This window comes from Pantherophis guttatus, chromosome 1 (assembly GCF_059756535.1).
Source record: "Pantherophis guttatus breed Tessera chromosome 1, ASM5975653v1, whole genome shotgun sequence".
Taxonomy (NCBI): domain Eukaryota; kingdom Metazoa; phylum Chordata; class Lepidosauria; order Squamata; family Colubridae; genus Pantherophis; species Pantherophis guttatus.
Genome location: NC_142063.1, coordinates 2,580,596 through 2,602,288, shown reverse-complemented (window position 1 = coordinate 2,602,288; position 21,693 = coordinate 2,580,596). Strand labels below are relative to the sequence as shown.

Below are 21,693 nucleotides of genomic sequence, written 5' to 3'. Positions count from 1 at the left end.
CCGGTAGCGGAAATTATGAGCAGTTCAGAGAACCGGTAGCGGAAATTTTGAGTAGTTTGGAGAACCGGTAGCGGAAATTTTGAGCAGTTCAGAGAACCGGTAGCGGAAATTTTGAGCAGTTCAGAGAACTGGTAGCGGAAATTATGAGCAGTTCAGAGAACCGGTAGCGGAAATTATGAGCAGTTCAGAGAACCGGTAGCGGAAATTTTGAGCAGTTCAAAGAACCGGTAGCGGAAATTTTGAGCAGTTCAGAGAACCGGTAGCAGAAATTTTGAGTAGTTCGGAGAACCAACAAATACCACCTCTGGCTGACCCCAGAGTGGGGTGGGAATGGAGATTTTGCAATATCCTTCCCCCAGGAGTGGGGAGGGAATGGGGATTTTGCAGGACCCTTCCCCTGCCACGCCCACCAAGCCATGCCCACAGAACAGGTAGTAAAAATATTTGGATTTCACCACTCATTTGGACTCTCCCCTCCGTATTTGGACCGGAGATAGGAACCACTGGGAATATTCCGGGCATGGGTTGTGGGATTGAGCTTGGGGAGGAGGGGGGTGCAGGACCCCTCCCATTTGTGGATTCTGTGTGGCAGAAGAAGCTTTCCTGCCCGAGGGTCTCCCTGGGCTCACCTGCAGTTCTTCTAGGCGCAGTTTCTCAACCTTGACTACTTTAAAGGCGTCTGGACTTCAACTCCCAGAATTCCCTAGGCTGGCTGGGGAATTCTGGGAGTTGAAGTCCAGGCGCCTTTAAAGTAGTCAAGATTGACATCAGGGGTGGGTTCTAAAATTTTTTACTACCGGTTCTGTGGGCGTGGCTTATTTTGTGGGCGTAGCTTGGTGGGGGGGGGTAATGTGACCAGGTGGGCGTGGCCAACTTTTTTTTTTCTTCTACTTTTAAAAGAATCTTTTCTACAACCTTAAGAGGTTGCAGAAAAAAAATGCTTTTAGAAGCCTCTGATGATCAGGCAACTCAGCTGGGATCGCCAGAGGCTTTTCAAGGCATTTTTTTTCCTACAACCTCCTTGGCCGAAGAGGTTGCAGAAAAAATTCTTTTAAAAGTAAAAAAAAAAAAAAAAGCCGCTGATGAGGTGGGCGGGGTAAGCGAGCGGCGACTGGGCCAGGGACCGGTTTGGGGGCGTGGCCAGCCAATGTTATTACTGGTTCTCCGAACTACTACAAATTTTTACTACCGGTTCTTGCGAACCGGTGCAAACCAGGAGCAACCCACCACTTACTTACTTACTTACTTACTTACTTACTTACTTACTTACTTACTTATTTATTTATTTATTTATTTATTTATTTATTTATTTATTTATTTATTTATTTATTTATTTATTTATTTATTTATTTAAATCCAGCGTTGCCTGGACTACGGCAACGCTCTCTACATGGGGCTCCCCTTGAAGAGCACCCGGAGACTTCAGCTGGTCCAGAATGCGGCCGCGCGGGTAGTGATGGGAGCTGCATGGCGCTCCCACATAACACCCCTCCTGCGTGAGCTGCACTGGCTCCCAGTGGTCTTCCGGGTGCGCTTCAAGGTGTTGGTTATCACCTTTAAAGCGCTCCATGGCATAGGACCTGGATACCTTCGAGACCATCTGCTGCCACGAACGACCTCCCACCGACCGGTGCGCTCCCACAGAAAGGGCCTCCTCAGGGAGCCATCGGCCAAGCAATGTAGACTGGTGGCACCCAGGGGGAGGGCCTTCTCTGTGGGGGCACCTGCCCTCTGGAATCAGCTGCCCCCAGAGATACGAAGAATTCAAGACCTCGGTGCCTTCCGCCGTGCCCTTAAAACCCACTTTTTCCAGCAAGCCGGGCTAGCTTAACGCTTTTTAAATGTTTTTTTAATATGTTTTGTTATTGTTTTTTAACTTTGGGGCCAAATTTATATATTTCTTTTTAAACTGTTTTTAATGTTTGTATTCATGTTTTTTACTTTGGCTGTACACCGCCCTGAGTCCTTCAGGAGAAGGGCGGTCTATAAATTTAATAAGAAAGAAAGAAAGAAAAGAAAGAAAGAAAGAAAGAAAGAAAGAAAGAAAGAAAGAAAGAAAGAAAGAAAGAAAGAAAGAAAGAAAGAAAGAAAGTAGGAGGAGAAAGAGGAAGGAAGGGGAGAAGGTTATGATAAAGGTAAATGGTAAAAGAGCAGCCCCTAAAAAGTAAAAATGAAAAATGAAAGTTAAAAGATAAGATGAATGAAAAACGATGGATAAATGACTGTATATATAAATGTGTTTATGAGAAACAAAAATATTTATTTATTTATCTATTTATTTATTGGTTCGATTTATATGCTGCCCTTTTCCGGAGACTCAGGGCGGCTTACAATGCGTTAAGCAATAGCCTTCATACTTTTCTATATACCTGCTTAGTAGGGCTTTCGGGGTCCCCCCAAGCGGTGTTCTTTTTATGCAAAGAACTTGGTACTTGGTGGACATACATGATTCCAGGCAGTGTATTCACCGTGTGGCTCCTCTCTTAGATATCGATGAATGCATCATGAACGGTGTGATGTGTAGGAATGGACGCTGTGTAAACACCGACGGGAGCTTCCAATGCATCTGCAACGCTGGCTTTGAAATCACACCGGATGGGAAGAATTGTGCAGGTAAGAAAGGGCTGGAAGTTCAGGGGTGAGGGGGCAGTAGGCGAATTTACTCGGCCTTCCACCTTCCTTTCACACCTTCTGCACCATTTCTGGGCAAAATGTGAGTATCAAATGCTCCAAAAACAGAAGTGCCATTTTATGCACATTTTGCATGCACCGAGATCTTGAATTCCCCCCCTCGTGTACGGATGCTCCAGAAAAGAAACATCAAATTTATTTCAGCTTTACGCACCAAACTGTCCGCCCAACCCAACCCAATGAAGTCCTGGCTCTTTCCTGTATTTGAGTGACAGCATCATGTCATGGCCGACGCCCACTTCTGGGTCATGGGCACCCCCATTGTGTCTTTGGGCTGCTCCCCTGCTGGCTAAACTAGTTTTGAGTCCTGTCCAGGGTAACTCGGACCAGTGGTTTCCTCTTAATTCAGCATTTCTGAACGTCGTCCATTTAAAGGTGCGTGAACTTCAATTCCCAGAATTCCCCACCCTGAAGAATTCTGGGAGTTGAAGTCCACACATCTTAAAGTGGCTTCCGTTGAGAATCACAACTCTAATTGGCCATAAGCTGTATTAAACTGCAGGGTGTGGTCAAAAAAGTCAAGATGGTGGCCGCAATTGTGCATTGTGAAGAGCCGTGGTGGCGCAGTGGTTAGAATGCAGTACTGCAGGCTCATTGGCTTGATTATTTCTCTGCTGGGTCATTCCTTGATTAAGATATTGTTTTTTGCTGGATTGTTTGTCTGGTATTAATCCCTGCTGATCTGAGTGTTCTGGTTTATCTGTGGCGGTGGCGCAGTGGTTAGAATGCGGTACTGCAGGCTACTTCTGCTGGCTGCTGGCTGCCTGCAATTTGGCAGATTTAATCTTACCAGGCTCAAGGCTGATTCAGCCTTCCATTCTTCCAAGGTCAGTAAAATGAGGGCCCAGATTGTTGGGGGGCAAGAAGCTGACTCTGTAAGCCACTTAGAGAGGGCTGTAGAGCACTGTGAAGTGATATATAAGTCTAAGAGGTAAGTGGGAAGGAAGGAAGGAAGGAAGGAAGGAAGGAAGGAAGGAAGGAAGGAAGGAAAGGAAGGGAAGGAAGGAAGGAAGGAAGGAAGGAAGGAAGGAAGGAAGGAAGGAAGGAAGGAAGGAAAGGAAGGAAGGAAGCGGCAATAGGCTGACTCTTAAACCGCTTAGAGAGGGCTGGAAAGCACTGTGAAGCGGTATATACTGTAAGTCTAAGAGGTAAGTGGGAAGGAAGGAAGGAAAGGAAGGAAGGAAGGAAGGAAGGAAGGAAGGAAGGAAGGAAGGAAGGAAGGAAGGAAGGCGCAATAGGCTGACTCTATAAACCACTTAGAGAGGGCTGGAAAGCACTGTGAAGCGGTATATAAGTCTAAGAGGTAAGTGGGAAGGAAGGAAGGAAAGGAAGGAAGGAAGGAAGGAAGGAAGGAAGGAAGGAAGGAAGGAAGGAAGGAAGGAAGGAAGCGGCAATAGGCTGACTCTTAAACCGCTTAGAGAGGGCTGTAAAGCACTGTGAAGCGGTATATAAGTCTAAGGGCTATTGCTATAAGTGCTATTGCCCATTAAAAAATAATCATGCATGTCATTTTGGCTTTTTTTTTTGAGCAGATTTCCCCACACCCCCTTTTAAGCCAAACTGAAAAGCATTCTGCAAAACTGAAAAGGTGGCTCATTGCTCCCTGACATTTAATCAGGATAATGACAAGGACGCCCATCGCTCGATCCCCCCCCCCCCGCTCCAAGGGCTCATTTGCATATGAATTACCATGCTGATCCCTCGGCTCCAACGGGCCTCCAGTTCTGCTTTTATTTGGCATTGCAGCCTCCCCGGTGAAGGAAAGTGACTGATGTCACCCCTGCTAAAGCTCTACCCTGAGACCCTCCCTGCTCTCCCCAGTGGTGAAGATCGCAGGGCCGCCCCTCCTGCATCTGATGTGTTTGCAGGAGCATGTCTGAGCACGGGTGACCCCTGGGATAATGCATCAAAACATGACTCTGGTGTTATTTGTGCACAAAGGCTTGTGCTAAAGGATGCTCTTCGGTCAGTCTCGAGTCTCCAGACTGATGAAACTTTCCTCCGGATGTCTCTTTCGAGATCCGTAGAACAAAGCACGATTGGTGGATCTCCAGTGCTCCTCGGGCCGACTCAGTCTCTTGACCTCTTGCACACGGCTTGATCCTCGCCCTGAGATTAAGTCCTGCAGGGTTCCTGTGCCACCTCTTCTCCGTTCTTCTATGCCCGTCAGGAGCTTCTGCAGATGGAACCAGGAGGGAAGGAAGAAAACGGAGAAGAAGGAAAGAAGAGAGGGAGGGAGGAAATGAAAGAAAAGAGAGGCAGGAAATGGAGGATATGAAAGGAGGGTGGGAGGAAATGGAAAGAAGAAGGAAGGAAATGGAGAAAGAGGAAGGAAGGAAGGAAGGAAGGAAGGAAGGAAGGAAGGAAGGAAGGAAGGAAGGAAGGAAGGAGAAAGCAGGAAATGGAGAATGAGGTGAAGGGAGGGAGGGAGGAAATGGAGAAAGGAAGGAAGAGAAGGAAGGAAAGGAGAAAGAAAGAAAGAAAGAAAGAAAGAAAGAAAGAAAGAAAGAAAGAAAGAAAGAAAGAAAGAAAGAAAGAAAAAGAAAGAAAAGAAAGGCAGGAAATGGAGAATGAGGTGAAGGGAGGGAGGAAATGGAGAAAGAGGAAGGAAGAGAAGGAGGGAAATGAGAAACAAAGAAAGGAGAAAGGCAGGAAATGGAGAATGAGGTGAAGGGAAGGAGGAAATGGAGAAAGGAAGGAAGAGAAGGAAGGAAAGGAGAAAGAAAGAAAGAAAGAAAGAAAGAAAGAAAGAAAGAAAGAAAGAAAGAAAGAAAGAAAGAAAGAAAGAAAATGGAGAATGAAGTGAAGGGAGGGAGGAAATGGAGAAAGAGGAAGGAAGAGAAGGTGGGAAAGAAGAAAGAAAGAAAGGAGAAAGGCAGGAAATGGAGAATGAGGTGAAGGGAGGGAGGGAAGAAATGGAGAAAGAGGAAGGAAGGAAAGATAAGGAGGGAAAGGAGGAGGAAATAGAGAAAGAGGGAGAGTGGAAGGAATGAAGGAAGGAGAGAATTAGAGGGAGGGAGGGAGGAAGGACTGAGAATGGGAGAAGGGAGGGAGGAAGGGAGGGAGGGAGGGAGGGAAGGAGGAAGAAAGGAAGGAAGGAAGGAAGGAAGGAAGGAAGGAAGGAAGGAAGGAAGGAAGGAGCCATGGTGGCACAATTTGTTGCCATAGTGGCACAATTAGCATGCTGGTCCCTCGGCTCCAACTGCCTCCAAAATGGAGAGAGGAAGGAAGGAAAGAGAAGGAAGGAAAGGAGAAAAGCGGGAAATGGAGAAAGAGGAAGGAAGGGAAGACAAGGAGGGAAAGGAGGAGGCAATAGAGAAAGAGGGAGAGTGAAAGGAAGGAAGGAGATAATTAGAGGGAGGGAGGAAGGACTGAGAATGGAAGAAGGGAGGGAGGGAGGGAAGAAGGAAGGAAGGAAAGGAAGGAAGGAAGGAAGGAAGGAAGGAAGGAAGGAAGGAAGGAAGGAAGGAAGGATCCCTCTGTACTTTGTTGAGTTGAAATTATTCTACACTATTGTTTTGGGCACAGGTGCTCTTTACCAAGCAAGCACAGAAACCAAGAAGAAAACAATAAAGTAACAAAAGTTTATTTAAGCTGGCATCAAATCAGCCAGGGTCAAGTGTTGCCAGGAGAGAACCGGACCGCCTGATGTCCTCTGATAAGGTGCCAAGAAAACCACAGCCAGACCTGGTAGTGCCAAAGCCATAAAGTCCTGTTCTCCGTGTCGCAAGGTCGGAGCTTGCCAGCCGCCTGTATCTCTGACTTCCCCCTTTGACAGTTTTCTCGCCCTCTGCTCCACAGATCACGACGAATGTGCCACCACCAACATGTGCCTGAACGGAATGTGCATCAATGAGGACGGGAGCTTCAAGTGCATTTGCAAGCTGGGCTTTGTGCTGGCCCCCAACGGGCGGTACTGCGTTGGTGGGTGCTGGGGGGGGGAGGAGGAAGGGAGGGGCTCCCGGGAAGAATGGAGCTGGGAAAGCAGTGGGGGAAATGGCCGGATTCTGGTCTGTTTGGTTGGATTTATGAAATCCTTGGGTTTGTTCTTTCTTTCTTTCTTTCTTTCTTTCTTTCTTTCTTTCTTTCTTTCTCTTTCTTTTTGTTCTTTCTCTTCTTTCCTCTTTCTTTGTTTCTCTTTCTTTTCTTTCTTTCTTCTCTTTCCTCTTTCTTTGTTTCTCTTTCTTTTTCTTTCTTTCTCTTCTTTCCTCTTTCTTTCTTTGTTTCTTTCACTTCTTACCTCTTCCTTTCTCTTCTTTCCTCTTCCTTCCTTCCCTCCTTTTATTCTTTCTTCTCTTCTTTCCTCTTGCTTTTTTCTTCCTTTCTTTCTTCTCTTCTTTCCTCTTTCTTTTTCTTTCCTTCCTTCCATCCTTCCTTTCATTCTTTCTGTCTTCTCTTCTTTTCTCTTTCTTTCTTTTTCCTTTATTTCATTCCATTCTTTCTTTCTTCTCTTTTTTCCTTCCTTTTTTCCTTCCTTCCTTCCTTCTGTTCTTTCTTTCTTCTCTTCTTTCCTCTTTCTTTTTCTTTCCTTCCTTCCTTCCATCCTTTCTTTCTTCTCTTCTTTCCTCTTTCTTTTTCTTTCTTTCCTTCCTTCCATCCTTCCTTCCATCCTTTCTTTCTTCTCTTCTTTCCTCTTTCTTTCTTTTTTCTTCCTTCCTTCCTTTTGTTCTTTCTTTCTTCTCTTCTTTCCTCTTGCTTTCTTTTTTCTTCCTTCATTTCATAATAAAGGGGAAATAAGTAATTCCCCTGGAATTACGGCAAATGAAACTGCCATGCAAGAGGTGAGGCAGATACATTGCTGCAGAATACGGGAGCCAAAGGAGAGTCAGTCAACGTGACAGGAAAGAAAATCTTTCCTTTATTGTTTTATTTGATTTGTAGAAATTTGTAGAAATGTTTATTTGATTTGTAAAAACGTGTATTTGATTTGTAGAAATCTGCATACACCCGTGTTTCCCAACCTTGGCAACTTTAAGCATTGCTGGCTGGGGAATTCTGGGATTTTGTTGCACGTGTTTTAAAGTTGCCAAGGTTGAAAAGCAACGGCATACACTTCAAAGAATCCTGGTTATTGAAAGAGAGAGGGGGGGAAAAAATCAAAGTGCAAAACCGTTGCCAAAAACTAATTAGCAGAAGGAGGCCTTTCCGCCAGCAGCCTCCCAAAGCTCAGCAGAAAAGTTCCTCAGCCACCTCTTGAAGGCCAAGAGTTGAGGACATCCTACATCCCAGGGGACAACAAAGGCTTCAGCCTTGCTTAAGACAGGGTGGAAATTCTCAGTAGAAACCCACCTACCTCCTCTCTTGGAGATTGCTTGGCTTGGCTCATTACCCCATGGGGCTCCAGGGCTAGATTTGCTCCTCACGGCTGGTGAGTGAGTTGATGCATTTTGTACCCGTTGAAGCTCTGGAGTCATCCAGAGTTTTTAAGAAGAGACTGGACAACCATCTGTCTGAAATGGGATAGGGATTCCTGCCCGAGCAGGGGATTGGACTAGAAGACCTCCAAGGTCCCTTCCTCTGTTATTCTATTCTATTCTAAATCTGTATTTCTGTATTTGCCACAAAGGAAAGAAAAGGAAAGGAAAGGAAAGGAAAGGAAAGGAAAGGAAAGGAAAGGAAAGGAAAGGAAAGGAAAGGAAAGGAAAGGAAAGGAAAGGAAAGGAAAGGAAAGGAAAGGAAAGGAATGGAATGGAATGGAATGGAATAGAACAGAGTAAAAGAGAATAGAATAAGAATAGAATAGAATAGAAATAGAATAGAACAGAGTACAAGAGAATAGAATAGAATAATAATAGAATAGAATAGAATAATAATGAATAGAATAGAATAGAATAGAATAGAATAGAATAGAATAGAATAGAATAGAATAGAATAGAATAATGGAATGGAATGGAATGGAATAGAATAGAATAGAATAGAATAGAATAGAATAGAATAGAATAGAATAGAATAGAATAGAATAGAATAGAATAGAATAGAAAATATGGAATGGAACGGAACGGAACGGAACGGAACAGAACAGAACAGAACAGAACAGAACAGAACAGAACAGAACAGAACAGAACAGAATAGAATAGAATAGAATAGAATAACAGAGTTGGAAGGGACCTTGGAGGTCTTCTAGTCCAACCCCCTGCTTAGGCAGGAAACCATACACCACTTCAAACAGATGGTTATCTAACCTCTTCTTAAAATCTTCCAGTGTTGGAGCATTCACAACTTCTGGAGGCAAGTTGTCCCACTTCCCACTTAATTGTTCTAACTGTCAGGAAATTTCTCCTTAGTTCTAGGTTGCTAAGGAGAAATTTCCTGACAGTTAGAACAATTAATCAGTGTGACAACTTGCCTCCAGAAGTTGTGAATGCTCCAACACTGGAAGATTTATTTTAAGACAATTAAATATTCCACAATTCCAATATCCACAATTCCAGTATCAATAAGATCTTGGAATTGTGACTTCCAAAACAGTGTCCTAAAACCGTCGTGCCTGGGAGGTCAGTTCCACGCTCTGAGCACCTTTGCCCGCTAACCAAGGAAGGGAAAAATATTTGCTCACTGCCACTCTCTTTCCTACTTCAGACATTGATGAGTGTGAGACTCCGGGAATTTGTATGAACGGCTGGTGTATCAACACCGAGGGCTCCTTCCGTTGCGAGTGCCTGGGAGGACTGGCCATCGGCGTGGATGGACGGGTCTGCGTGGATACCCATGTTCGCAGCACCTGTTACGGTGGCATCAAGAAGGGCACCTGTGCTCGTCCCTTCCCGGGAGCCGTCACCAAATCCGAATGTTGCTGTGCCAATCCGGACCACGGATTTGGAGAACCGTGCCAGCCTTGTCCTGCCAAAAACTCCGGTGAGTCACAATTCAGAGAAGGGATCATTAGGGGACTCCAGATTTTTTTATTTATTTATTTATATGCCGCCCTTCTCCGGAGACTCAGGGTGGCTTACAATGCGCTAAGCAATAGCCTTCATACTTTTGTATATTTATACAAAGTCAGCTTATTGCCCCCATAAACTGGGTCCTCAATTTACCTACTGTAGAAAGGATGGAAGGCTGGGTCAACCTTGAGACTGGGGAGATTCGAACCTGCAGTAATTGCAGGCAGCTGGTCTTAATAACAGGGTGCTTTAGACCACTGTACTACCAAGGCTCTTTTGAACCCCAGATTTTGTTTCCCATCTAAAGACATCCAAATCAGGGGTGAAATCTAGTAGGTTCTGACAGGTTCTGGAGAACTGGTAGAGGAAATTTTGAGCAGTTCGGAGAACCGGCAAATACCACCTCTGGCTGGCCCCAGAGTGGGGTGGGAATGGAGATTTTGCAATATCCTTCCCCCAGGAGTGGGGAGGGAATGGGGATTTTGCAGTATCCTTCCCCTGCCACGCCCACCAAGCCACACCATGCCCACCAAGCCACGCCCACAGAACCGGTAGTAAAAAAATTTGGATTTCACCAGATGTCTTCTGCCAACTCTGGATTTTCAAACTTCTCCATACACCAGGAGAGTAAGGGAGTGCTGAGGAACCCACAGAATACACTGAATATTTGGGGGGGAGTTATCTTTAAAGCACAGCCTGTAGTCCAACGAACATGCCACGATAACAAGGAATGGGGAGGAAGGAGGCTGGGCAGAATGGCAAAGTATTTCTCTACTTGGCCAAGCAACTTGCTTTTCTGAGGATGAGAAGAGAGTGAGGAAAGGATCTAGGACAAGGGTGTCAAACTCAAGGCCCGGGGGCCAGATCCGGCCCACAGAATGCTTAGATCTGGCCCGTGGGGCTACCCTGGAAACAGCAAAGGACCGGCCTGAGCTGCCTCTTGTCCAAAATGTGGACTTTGCTGTCTTCAAAATAGTGGCCTGTGTCTTCTAAATGCAGATGGATTGATGAATCTCTTCCAGATGAGTTTGTTCTCCTATGTTGTGGCACGCGTTTGTGAAGTGGCTGTTTTATTTCCCCAATGTACAGATCAGCACATGGCTCACTGCAGTGTACTGCATATAACACGTTGCTCAGCTTGTGTCAGGGTGGACACTCCCTGGTCTCGCCTTCCCCCGCTGTAGAGAATGGATCCCCCCAGCCCCACCCAGGCCACCACAGGTGCCGACACAAGTGACGTTGAGCTGACCATGCTCACCCTGGCCACGCCCACTCCAGCCATACCCACCTGGCCTCCCAGGTCAAACTCAACCCTGATGCGGCCCTCAATGAAATCGAGTTTGACACCCCTGGTCTAGGACAACTCACTTCGGCTGACTCAACCTGGCCGTCTCACTGTGGCCAACATATCCCATCAACTTGGTCCGGTTCACTCACCACAGGACAATTCAATGCGTAGTAACTCAAGGGAGGGACAAGTGACATTGCAGCAGCCTTGTTTTGCTTTAGGCTTGAAACTTCTCAAGTTAGTAGTCCTCAAGCCTGGGGTGAATCAGAGCATGGAGTCCATTGTCCCACTCTTGAGTTATCCAACGAGTTCCAGTGGTGGGTTTCAAAAATTTTTACTACCAGTTCTGTGGGTGTGGCTTGGTTGGCGTGGCTTGGTGGGCGTGACAGGGGAAGGATCCTGCAAAATCCCCATTCCCTCCCCACTCCTGGGAAAGGTTACTTCAAAATCCCCATTCCCTCCCCACCCCACTAACCTGCTCTGGGAAGGAATCAAACTCCCCCCCCTCTTCATTTCCCCAAATAAAATATTACTCATAAGAAAAGGCTCCCAGAAAAGCAAGGAAAAATCAAGCTGCTAACAAAGGAACCTGCCTGAGGCTCATTCCACATTCCTGCCAGCTGCATAAAGGAAACTTTGTAAGAAGAAAACAGCTACCGGTGCTTAGAGATAATAGAAAGTGGAATCTGGAAGTTCCGCTCCATTTACAAGCAGGCAGAAAACTCATTCAAGACAAGATATTTCACAATGGAATCGCCCAAACCCTTTTAGAAACATAAAGCCCATGTTGCACAAACCCCAAAACTTCAAAAATCTCTTGGCTGAAAAGCTAGTCCTGATTTTTTCCTTCTAGCCAATCAGCTGGGACTCAGGAGGCAGCAAATAGATTGGGGGCGAGGCCAGGCAGAGGTGGTATTTACCAGTTCTCCGAACTACTCAAAATTTCCGCTACCGGTTCTCAAGTACCGGTCAGAACCAGCTGAAACCCACCTCTGACAAGTTCACTGTGGCGAGTCAGCCAGGACAAGTCGCCCAATTCTGGTGACAAAACAACCTTGATCCATAGACATTTTCTTGAATGTTTATAATTATGTATATAATTATGCAATCAATGCGTTTTAAAAAACACTTTCAAAGATATATCGCCAATCACTCAAAAGCAGGGTGTTGTTGTTTTTTAATCCATTCTTACCACATCATTCAGGATACTATTTATCTATGCTATTCAATCCTTTCTTTGCATGCAGTGTTTCTTAACCTTGGCTGCTTGAAGATGGGTGGACTTCAATTCCCAGAATTCCCCAGCCAGTCATGCGGGCTGGAGAATTCTGGGAGTAGAAGTCCACAAATGCCAGCTGGGGAATTCTGGGAGTTGAAGTCCACAAATGCCAGCTGGGGAATTCTGGGAGTTGAAGTCCACAAATGCCAGCTGGGGAATTCTGGGAGTTGAAGTCCACAAATGCCAGCTGGAGAATTCTGGGAGTAGAAGTCCACAAATGCCAGCTGGGGAATTCTGGGAGTTGAAGTCCACAAATGCCAGCTGGGGAATTCTGGGAGTTGAAGTCCACAAATGCCAGCTGGAGAATTCTGGGAGTAGAAGTCCACAAATGCCAGCTGGGGAATTCTGGGAGTAGAAGTCCACAAATGCCAGCTGGGGAATTCTGGGAGTTGAAGTCCAGAAATGCCAGCTGGGGAATTCTGGGAGTTGAAATTCAGTCATGCTGGCTGGGGAATTCTGGAAGTAGAAGTCCACAAATGCCAGCTGGGGAATTCTGGGAGTTGAAGTCCACTCATGCCGGCTAGGGAATTCTGGGAGTTGAAGTCCAGCCATCTCCAAGCTGCCATTGAGAAACAATGCTTCAGGAGATCCAAACATCAAAATCGATTGGAAAGCCTGCCCATTTTTAGATAATATTCCTGAAGTCCTTCAAATGACGTACAGACAATTCCCCAAGGTTTACGTCTATATACTGGGCTCCTGGCTAAAGCGAGACAAAGGGTCCCTATAGATCAGCCTCAGGTGCAATAGTGAGGACCGCCTGGAATAATTACTGTCTCCTTGGAGGACATCCATGGTTCACCAGCCTCTCAGCAGCTCCTGTTTTTCTGCTAACATCAGAATTGATGGAACCCAACTCTGGGTGGAGAAGAGGACAGCTCCTCAAAGACGACAAACACAAACCCTCTGCAGTGAACTCAAAATATTCCTTTATTAGGAGCGCCAGCAAACCCGGCAAAAAGTTTCTCTCTCACCACAGCTAACAAGTCTGTCCAGCAAGGAGATGAATAGTTGTCTGCCACACCTATTCATCTCCGCCCCCTGCCTTTTCTCCCCAGAGCTAAGGTGGGGCTTCACTAGCAGTGGTGGCTCTTCCGTCCCAAGGACCGGCCCATAGATTTCCACTGCTCTCCTCTCCTCTGCCTTCTGCCCATCCGCATGTTAGGCACTGGACCCAGCTGTTCCTCCTCTTCCTCATCAGCCACCTCCAGACCTCTGGGGGCTGTTGACTCTCCATCTGAGGGCTGACAGGAAGATGAATAGATGTCTGCCACATCTATTCGTTTCCTCCCCTTGCCTTTTATCCCCAGAGCTAGGGTGGGATGGCTCTTCCATCCCAAGGACCGGCCCACAGATTTCCACTGCTCTCCTCTCCTCTCCTTTCCTCTCCTCTTCTCTCCTCTCCTCTCCTCTCCTCTCCTCTCCTCTCCTCTTCTCTCCTCTCCTCTGCCTTCTGTGCATCCGCATGTCAGGTACTGGACCCAGCTGTTCCTCCTCTTCCTCATCAGCTACCTCCAGACCTGGGGGCAGTTGACTCTCCATCTGAGGGCTGATGGACAGCCCAGGCTCTGCCTCCGTTTCTCTCTCTCTCTCTGCCAGCTCCATTCCCTCTTCCCCCTCGGAGCTCTCAGGTTGCCTTGATGCTGGCCCTGACTCCTGTGCCCCCTCCTCTGAATTGGCTGCTGGAGGGGCCTGCAGCCAACAGGCTACAACAGATATAAATTTATTGCCTTAATTTTTTTGGAGAGAGGAAGAGATGTCAGTTGGAAAATTCCTACATGTAAATGTGTCCTGTTCTCCTAGTGTGCAATTTGGGGTTCGGGGAGAGGAGCCCCGAATGTAAGAAACGGGATTGAATTTGGCTGGGGGAAAGGAGAATGACTGATTACATTGAGTTTTTTTTTTTTTAAATCAGCTTTCTTTGGATGTCCCTGGCAAGGTTATTTTTTCTTCTCTGAAGCCTTCCTTGGACTGACCGTGTGATCTTCCTGTATGTTTGAAATCCTTCCAGGAAAAGCTGCGTAGGGGGAAAAGCCTCAGGGAGAGCTTCTCCATCTGGAGCCGTGGGGAAAAGGACAGATTAACAGAGTTGGAAGGGACCTTGTAGGTCATCTAGTCCAACCCCACCCCCCCAAGTAGGAGGCCCTACACAAGGGGTGTCAAACTCAATTTCATTGAGGGCCGCATCAGGGCTGTGATTAATCTTGGGGGGGACAGGACTGGGTGGGTGTGGCCAACTGGGTGGGCGTGGCCATCTTGTCGCCACTCCCCAAACTGGTGGCATGTTTCCTCTTCGCTGTCAGGCCTGGAAGCCATCTTTTTCCTTGGATCTTCAGGCCTGCCACATTTACTACTGTGGGAAATTGGGATTTATATGGAGCCAGGGTGATATGTAGTCATAATAACATTCCTTTCTCAGAGAGTCAAGGACATTTTGCCCTGCACCTGGACGGCTGGAACTGGAAGGCATCTCCAGTTGGGATGGTGCTTGGATTGGACCAGGGGTGACATGCTCCCGGATCGGACCGGATCACGCGATCCGGTAGCGATTTTTTCCCTGTGGTTCGGCGATCCGGTAGCGATCGCCGCCCGGGTGTCATTACTTCCTGATTTTAACGTGTGATGCATGCACTTCCGAACCGGTAAGGAAGTTAAGTGGATTTCACCCCTGGATTGGACCGTGTGATGGACATATGGGTGTTGGGCTTTGGGTGGGGAAAACCCGGAAGCTTTCAGATTCGAGTTTTCCCAGATGTGCCAATATGACATCTCTAATAAAATGGAACTTTGAGGAACTTCAAGCCTCGGAGTTTTCTTTTCGTTGGGGTTGTTACGTGGAACCCTGGCATTCGCATTGGGTAGACCAGGCCAAAGCTACGCTGGCCCGATCTTTCCTCTTCACACTGGGTAGGCCACGACGGCCACGTTGTGGTTTGACACCCCTGCCCTACACCATTTCTGATAACTGGCAATCCAATCTCTTCTTGTTTCCATCATCATTGGTTCCTCGATGTTTTGTGCCCATTTTATCATACAGTCCTTCACTAGCTCAGTTTCTGAACCTATTTCTATCAATGCATTATACAACCTTTTAATTGGGCTTTGATCCCTAATTTGTTTTATCAGATTTTCCTCATTTTGCAAGATACCAATTTTCTGATCCTCTTTCCATCTAGTATACAACTGTCCATACTAAAACCAAGTTTGAATTATCCTTTCTTCCTTTAATACCCCTAAAGACTTTAACTGCAATGTACCTCTTTCCATAGTAAGAAGCTCTTTGTAAGTAATCACATCTTGTTTCTGTTCTACACTTATATTCTCTATCATATGTCTAGGTATTGCCCATATAGGTAATTTATTATTTAATTTATATTGATACTTTTTCCATACACGTAGTAATGCATTCCTCAATATATGACTTTTAAAATTCTTGTCCAACTTTTTATTATATAGTAAATATGCATGCCACCCATACAGCAAATCATATCCCTCAATATTCAATATTCTCTCTTCTGTTGAGTTAATCCAATCGCTAATTACTGAGAGAGCAGCTGCCTCATAATACAATCTTAAATTAGGCATTTTGAGACCTCCTCTTTCACGTATATCTTGCATTACTTTTTGTTTTACTCTCGATCTCTTTCCTGCCCACACAAAATTACTAATGCCCTTCTGCCATTCGTTCAAATTTCCATCTTTTTTCAATATTGATATCATTTGGAAAAGGAATAAGAACTTTGGCAAAATATTCATTTTCACTGCAGCTATCCTTCCCAACAACGATAGTTGCAATTTTTTCCAGTTTTCCATCTCCTTCTGTATTTTTTGCCACAACAATTCATAATTATACTTATATCATTTCGCATTTGATGTCATAATATAAACCCCTAAATATTTAACCTTCTTTACTATTTCAAATCCCGTTATTCTTTCTATTTCTTCTTTTTGACTTGTAACTCTTCTTGAAAGTCTCAAGTGAGGGCGAACCCAGAGATCTCGCCACTGCAGAAGGGACCTTAGATAGCCTTCCTCTGACCTTAAAGAGACTGGCAAACGTCAGTCTGCGTATTTTCCAAGTTTCTAAATTGCATTGCCAGGAGTCAGGCGGTGGCCGCGTGCCAGAGATTTTGGTTCTTTGAGGATTCGGGATAATGAGCACACCCGTTAAGTCAGGAGATTTGGAGCTTCATTAGTAATTTTAGCAGGCAGATTTAAACGAAAACACATGCTGAATAAAGAAGAATATTTGTAGCTCAGGGTCAAAACGGAGGCTCCTTGTTGAGCTTGGGAGTTTTCTTGCAGATGGAAATACCTTTAGGAAATATCTATAAAATACCTATTTTATCAGGTTCACCTGATTTCCCAGTTGCAGCCCTTTCTGGATCGGGACGCCTTACGCACAGTCACTCACGCCCTTGTCACTTCCCATCTGGACTATTGTAACGCTCTCTACATGGGGCTCCCCTTGAGGAGCACCCGGAGGCTCCAATTGGTCCAGAATGCGGCCGCGCGAATAATAATGGGGGCGACCCGTCGCTCACATGTAACACCCCTCTTGCGCGAGCTGCACTGGCTCCCGGTGGTCTTCCGGGTGCGCTTCAAGGTGTTGGTTACCATCTTTAAAGCGCTCCATGGCTTAGGACCTGGCTATCTACGAGACCGCATTCTGCCACCGATTGCCTCCCACCAACCGGTACGCTCACACAGAGAGGGCCTCCTGAGGGTGCCGTCAACCAAACAATGTAGACTGGCGACCCCCAGGGGGAGAGCCTTCTCTGTGGGGGCCCCTGCCCTCTGGAATGAATTAACTCCGGACATACGAAGGATCCCCGACCTCTGCGCCTTCCGTCGTGCAGTGAAGACCCTGTTATTCCAGCAAGCCGCTCCGATGGGATAAATGATTTTAATTTGGTTTTAATGGGGTTTTAAAATTGGTTTTAAAATGAGAGTTTTAAATTCGGCCTATGATTTAATTATTTTAATCTGCTTTTAAGTTCTATTTTGTACGTTGTTTTTATTATGGCTGTTCACCGCCATGAGTCCTTCGGGAGAAGGGCGGTATATAAATTAAATTAAATAAAATAAATAAATAAATAAATCTAGGAAGAAGGAGAAATCGGGGAGGAGGAGGAGAACTGTGGGGTCCTTGATGATCTCTCAGCTTGGGTTTTTTTCTTGCAGACATTTCATGACCCAACTAGGTAACATCTTCAGTGCTAGAAGGCAGCGGGGTTTGTGGAATTGAAGAAGGAGAAAGGGGGAGGAGGGGGGAGGAGGAGAATGTGGTCCTTGGTGCTCTCTGAGCTGGCTTGTTTTCCTGCAGACATTTCATGACCCAACTAGGTAACATCCTCAGTGTGAGGGAGGGTGGGGTTCGCTCTCTGCTTATATACTAGTGATTTGCCTTGTGCAGTCACCCTTCATGATTAGGCTGTTCTTTACTTGTTTGTCTGAGTTGGTAGTTCCTTGACTAGAGTATAAATAGACAGCAATCCCACTCCATTCTACCGTTAGCACTGATGATGTTACCTAGTTTGGTAATGAAATATAAGAAAATAAACAAGCTCAAGAGAGCACCAAGGGCCCTATTGCCGTACGCCTCCTCCTCCTCCTCCTCCTCCTCCTCCTTCCTCCTTCCTCCTTCCTCCTCCTTCCTCCTCCTCCTCCTCCTTCCTCCTCCTCCTCCTTCCTCCTTCCTCCTCCTTCTCCTCCTCCTCCTCCTCCTTCCTCCTCCTCCTCCTCCTCCTTCCTCCTTCCTCCTTCCTCCTCCTCCTCCTCCTCCTCCTTCCTCCTTCCTCCTCCTCCTCCTCCTCCTCCTCCTCCTCCTTCCTCCTTCCTCCTCCTTCCTCCTTCCTCCTCCTCCTCCTCCTCCTCCTCCTCCTCTCCACAACCCCACTTCTAGTACTGATGATGTTTCCCAGTTGGGTAACAAAAAGTCTGCAAGAAAACAACCAAGTTCAGAGAGCACCAAAGACCCCCACAGCTCAGCCCTGAATTACAAATATTCTATTGGAACCGTAAACTTCTGGAATTGTCTTAATATCAAAATAAGTCCTGAATATCCAGTGGTCTTCTGCAGTGCCACTACATAACTTTTCCCATTGTGTGTTCTGCCCCAGCTACGGACCCCAAAGAACGCAGCACACACAAAGTCTGTACAAACCTTACTTTATTAAATTAAATCAGTCTTTTTCAAACAAAGGCTGTTAATTTAACTTTCTTAACAGCCTACAAGAATCCAAAGAATAAATAATCGTAATCTTACTAGGGTTGGCAGAAAGCCCAGAAGCAATTTGCAGAGAACTAAGATCAAGACACGAGGGAAAGTGAACGAAGTTGTTCCCTGCAAATTGCTTCAGTCAGCATTCTTCCTTAAATAGGCTAAGGGAGTGGCCAATTAGCCCCAAGCCTTACTCTCGAGGAGACCTCCTCCTGAGGAGCCACTCCTGCCTTTTGGCAGCTCTATGCGCCCATGCATCGAGAAGAGGCTCCTCCTCCTCTTCCTCTTCACTTATGGGAGCTTCTGGAGGTTCTGAAGGCCCTGGCTGAATCCCCGCCTCTGGCACCGCATCTTCTCCAGCCTCCTCATTGTCCGACTCGAGCGCCAGCTGCACAGGCTGCTGGCGCAGCACCACACCAGCCTCCTCGCTGTCGGAATCAGCTACTAGCTGCACAGGCTGCTGACGGGCCACAACACTGTGGGAAAACAATATACAGGATCAACTTTATTGCCACGGACCTTGTAATTTGTACCAGTGGTGAAATCCAATTTTTTTTGCTCCTGATTCTGTTGGCGTGGCTTGGTGGGCGTGGCTTGGTGGGCGTGGCAAGGGAAGCATACTGCAAAATCTCCATTCCCACACCATTCTGGGGCCAGCCAGAGGTGGTATTTGCCGGTTCTCTGAACTACTCAAAATTTCTGCTACCGGTTCTCCAGAACCTGTCAGAACCTGCTGGATTTCACCCCTGATTTGTACCTACTTCTTGTTCTTTCTTTAGGAAACTATTTGAGAAAGCTTCTCGTTTTAAAAGATGCCTCTGCTGGGAATGTGTTACGGGTTACATCTGCAAAGCCATGAAGATGTTTCATCTATGATATTCACATGTTTCGATGTGCTGGCTATCTTTTGATGCTACTTTCCCAAATGACAATTGTTTGATTATTATTATTATTTTTTCCCCCTCCAGCTGAATTCCAAGCGTTGTGCAGTAGCGGAATAGGGATCACAGCTGACGGACGAGGCAAGTTAGTTCTTGATACTTATTATGGGTTTTCAGACAGATTCTGGGCGAATATTAGAAGGAAAAAACACCCGTTCTATTAGTAAGCACAGTTTAAGGGGAAACCTCTAACCCAGACAAATAATAAGCTTGCTTTCATTAGATGTGTTCAAATGGAAGCTGAACAGCTGAGTTTCAGAGATGCTTTAATGTACCATATTTCTCAGAGTATAAGACGCACCTTTTTTCCCCCTAAAAGGGGGTGAAAATTTAGGTGCATCTTATACACCAAATGTAGCCCCTCCCAACCACTGGCCCCCACCCTTTGGCCTCTGCCTCGCAGCAGTTACCTCCTTGCAAGCAAACAGCAAGAAAAAAGAGCTCCTTTCAGCTTCAGCACAGCCTAATTAGCACAAGTTGATTGGATCGGCCTCCCGACTCTCAGCTGTTTTGCTCTCAGCTGTTTTGCGTGGGCCTCTGCTGCTTGACGCAAGGAGGTAAATTGCTGGAGCAGATTTTTTTTTCTTCTGCTAATCAAGCTCTGCTGAAAACGAAAATGAAAGTAAAGCAGGCTGTTTGCTGTTTGCTGCAAGGAGGCAAAATTCCTGGGAGGCAGAGGGAGATTTCTTTTTCTTCTTTTCCTCACCAAAAAAGGTAGGTGCCCCAAATGCTCACTCCCGGTCATAACTGAGAAAACAAGGGTCATAAGTCGCTTTTTTCAGTGTTGTAACTTTGAATGGTCACTAAATAGAAACATTGTAAGTCAAGGACTACCTGTATTTAGTTATTAGTCCCTTGGGTTTTGGCCTTAGTGTTTCCATCCTGGATGGGGAATTCTGGGAGTTGAAGTCCGGACATCTTAAGGTGGCTACGGTTGAGAAACATTGAAGAAAGGGGGTGGGAGGAAATGTTGGGGACAAGGACTACCAGATGACCAAAATGGCAATTCTCCTACGTAGATATCAACGAGTGCGCCTTGAACCCTGACATTTGCCCCAACGGGATGTGCGAAAACCTTCGAGGGAGCTACCGCTGCATTTGCAATCTGGGCTACGAATCGGACCCCACTGGGAAGAACTGCGTGGGTGAGTAAGAGGGGACAAGCCAAAAACATGCTATCTTGAGGCCAACACGCCAAGGCTGGCCATCCAGCGTAGCAAAGGTTGTGAAACTGTAGTGCTGAGCAGTGGGTTGAAAACTGTAGACTCTGGAAAGAGTGCAGAGAAGAGCAACGAGGATGATCAGGAGGCCGGAGGCTAAAACGTACGAAGAACGGTTGCTGGAATTGGGCATGTCTAGATTAATGAAATGTAGAGCAGTGGTGGGTTGCCCCCCAGTTCGCACCAGTTCTATAGAACCGGTAGTAAAACCAGCATTAGGCTCCGCCCACCAACCCCAACATCATCAAAATGCTTCTGCGCATGCACAGAAGCTTCTGCGCTTGTGCAGAAGAGCGTGCGCGCGGCCCCATTGCAAACCGGTAGTAAAGGTAAGTAGAACCCACCCCGATGTAGAGGCGACAGGATAACAGTGTTCCGATATCTCAGGGATTGCCACAAAGAAGAGGGAGTCAAGCTATTCTCCAAAGCACCTGAGGGCAGGACAAGAAACAATGGATGGAAACTAGTCAAGGAGAGAAGCAACCTAGAACTAAGGAGAAATTTCCCGACAGTGAGAACAATTAATCAGTGGAACTGCTTGCCACCAGAAATTGTGGGGTGCTCCATCACTGGAGATTTTTAAGAAGAGACTGGACAACCATTTGTCTGAAATGGTATAGAGTTTCCTACTTGAGCAGGGGGTTGGACTAGATGACCTCCAAGGGTCCTTCCATCTCTGTTATTATGTTCTGTTATTCTGTGATGGATGAGCCAAGGACCGGAAGAAGAAAGTGGTGATTGATGTTTTCTAGCTGTGGAAGGATCATCCATGCTTGATTAATTGCCATTTCTCACCAAAGAGGGACGAAAATTAGCTCTGTACTTGTTGGGGAATGATGTTGAGAACCATATTTCTCAGGCCAGAGATGTCCGTTTTGTTAACAACTGAGAATCACTCAGATAAGCCAGAACGCCCAGATAAGCAGGGATTAATACCAGACAAACAATCAAGTAGAAAACTTGATTCTAATCAAAGAATCCTCTCTCTACCATGGAGAGAAATAATGAAGCAAACAGACAGAAAACACTATCCTAATTAAGAAATGATCAAGGAGAAAACAACACTTCACCAACACTGCCAATGCAAGCTGTTGTTTATAAACAGGGAGCAAACCCCACACTCCATAGCATGGATGGTATAACCTAGTCGGGTAATGAAATGTCTGC

General features: G+C 46.2%; 1 protein-coding gene across 1 annotated transcript in view; it reads left to right on the top strand.

Annotated features, from left to right (window-relative positions):
* The window catches only part of FBN3 (fibrillin 3), a 210,627-nt gene that overhangs the window by 88,696 nt on the left and 100,238 nt on the right, over positions 1-21,693 (top strand). Inside the window, exons 14-18 of the mRNA XM_087893746.1 lie at positions 2,488-2,613; positions 6,493-6,615; positions 9,271-9,546; positions 19,334-19,387; positions 20,326-20,451. Coding sequence (XP_087749872.1) covers positions 2,488-2,613; positions 6,493-6,615; positions 9,271-9,546; positions 19,334-19,387; positions 20,326-20,451 — 705 coding nt within the window. The remainder of the gene's footprint in view (positions 1-2,487; positions 2,614-6,492; positions 6,616-9,270; positions 9,547-19,333; positions 19,388-20,325; positions 20,452-21,693) is intronic.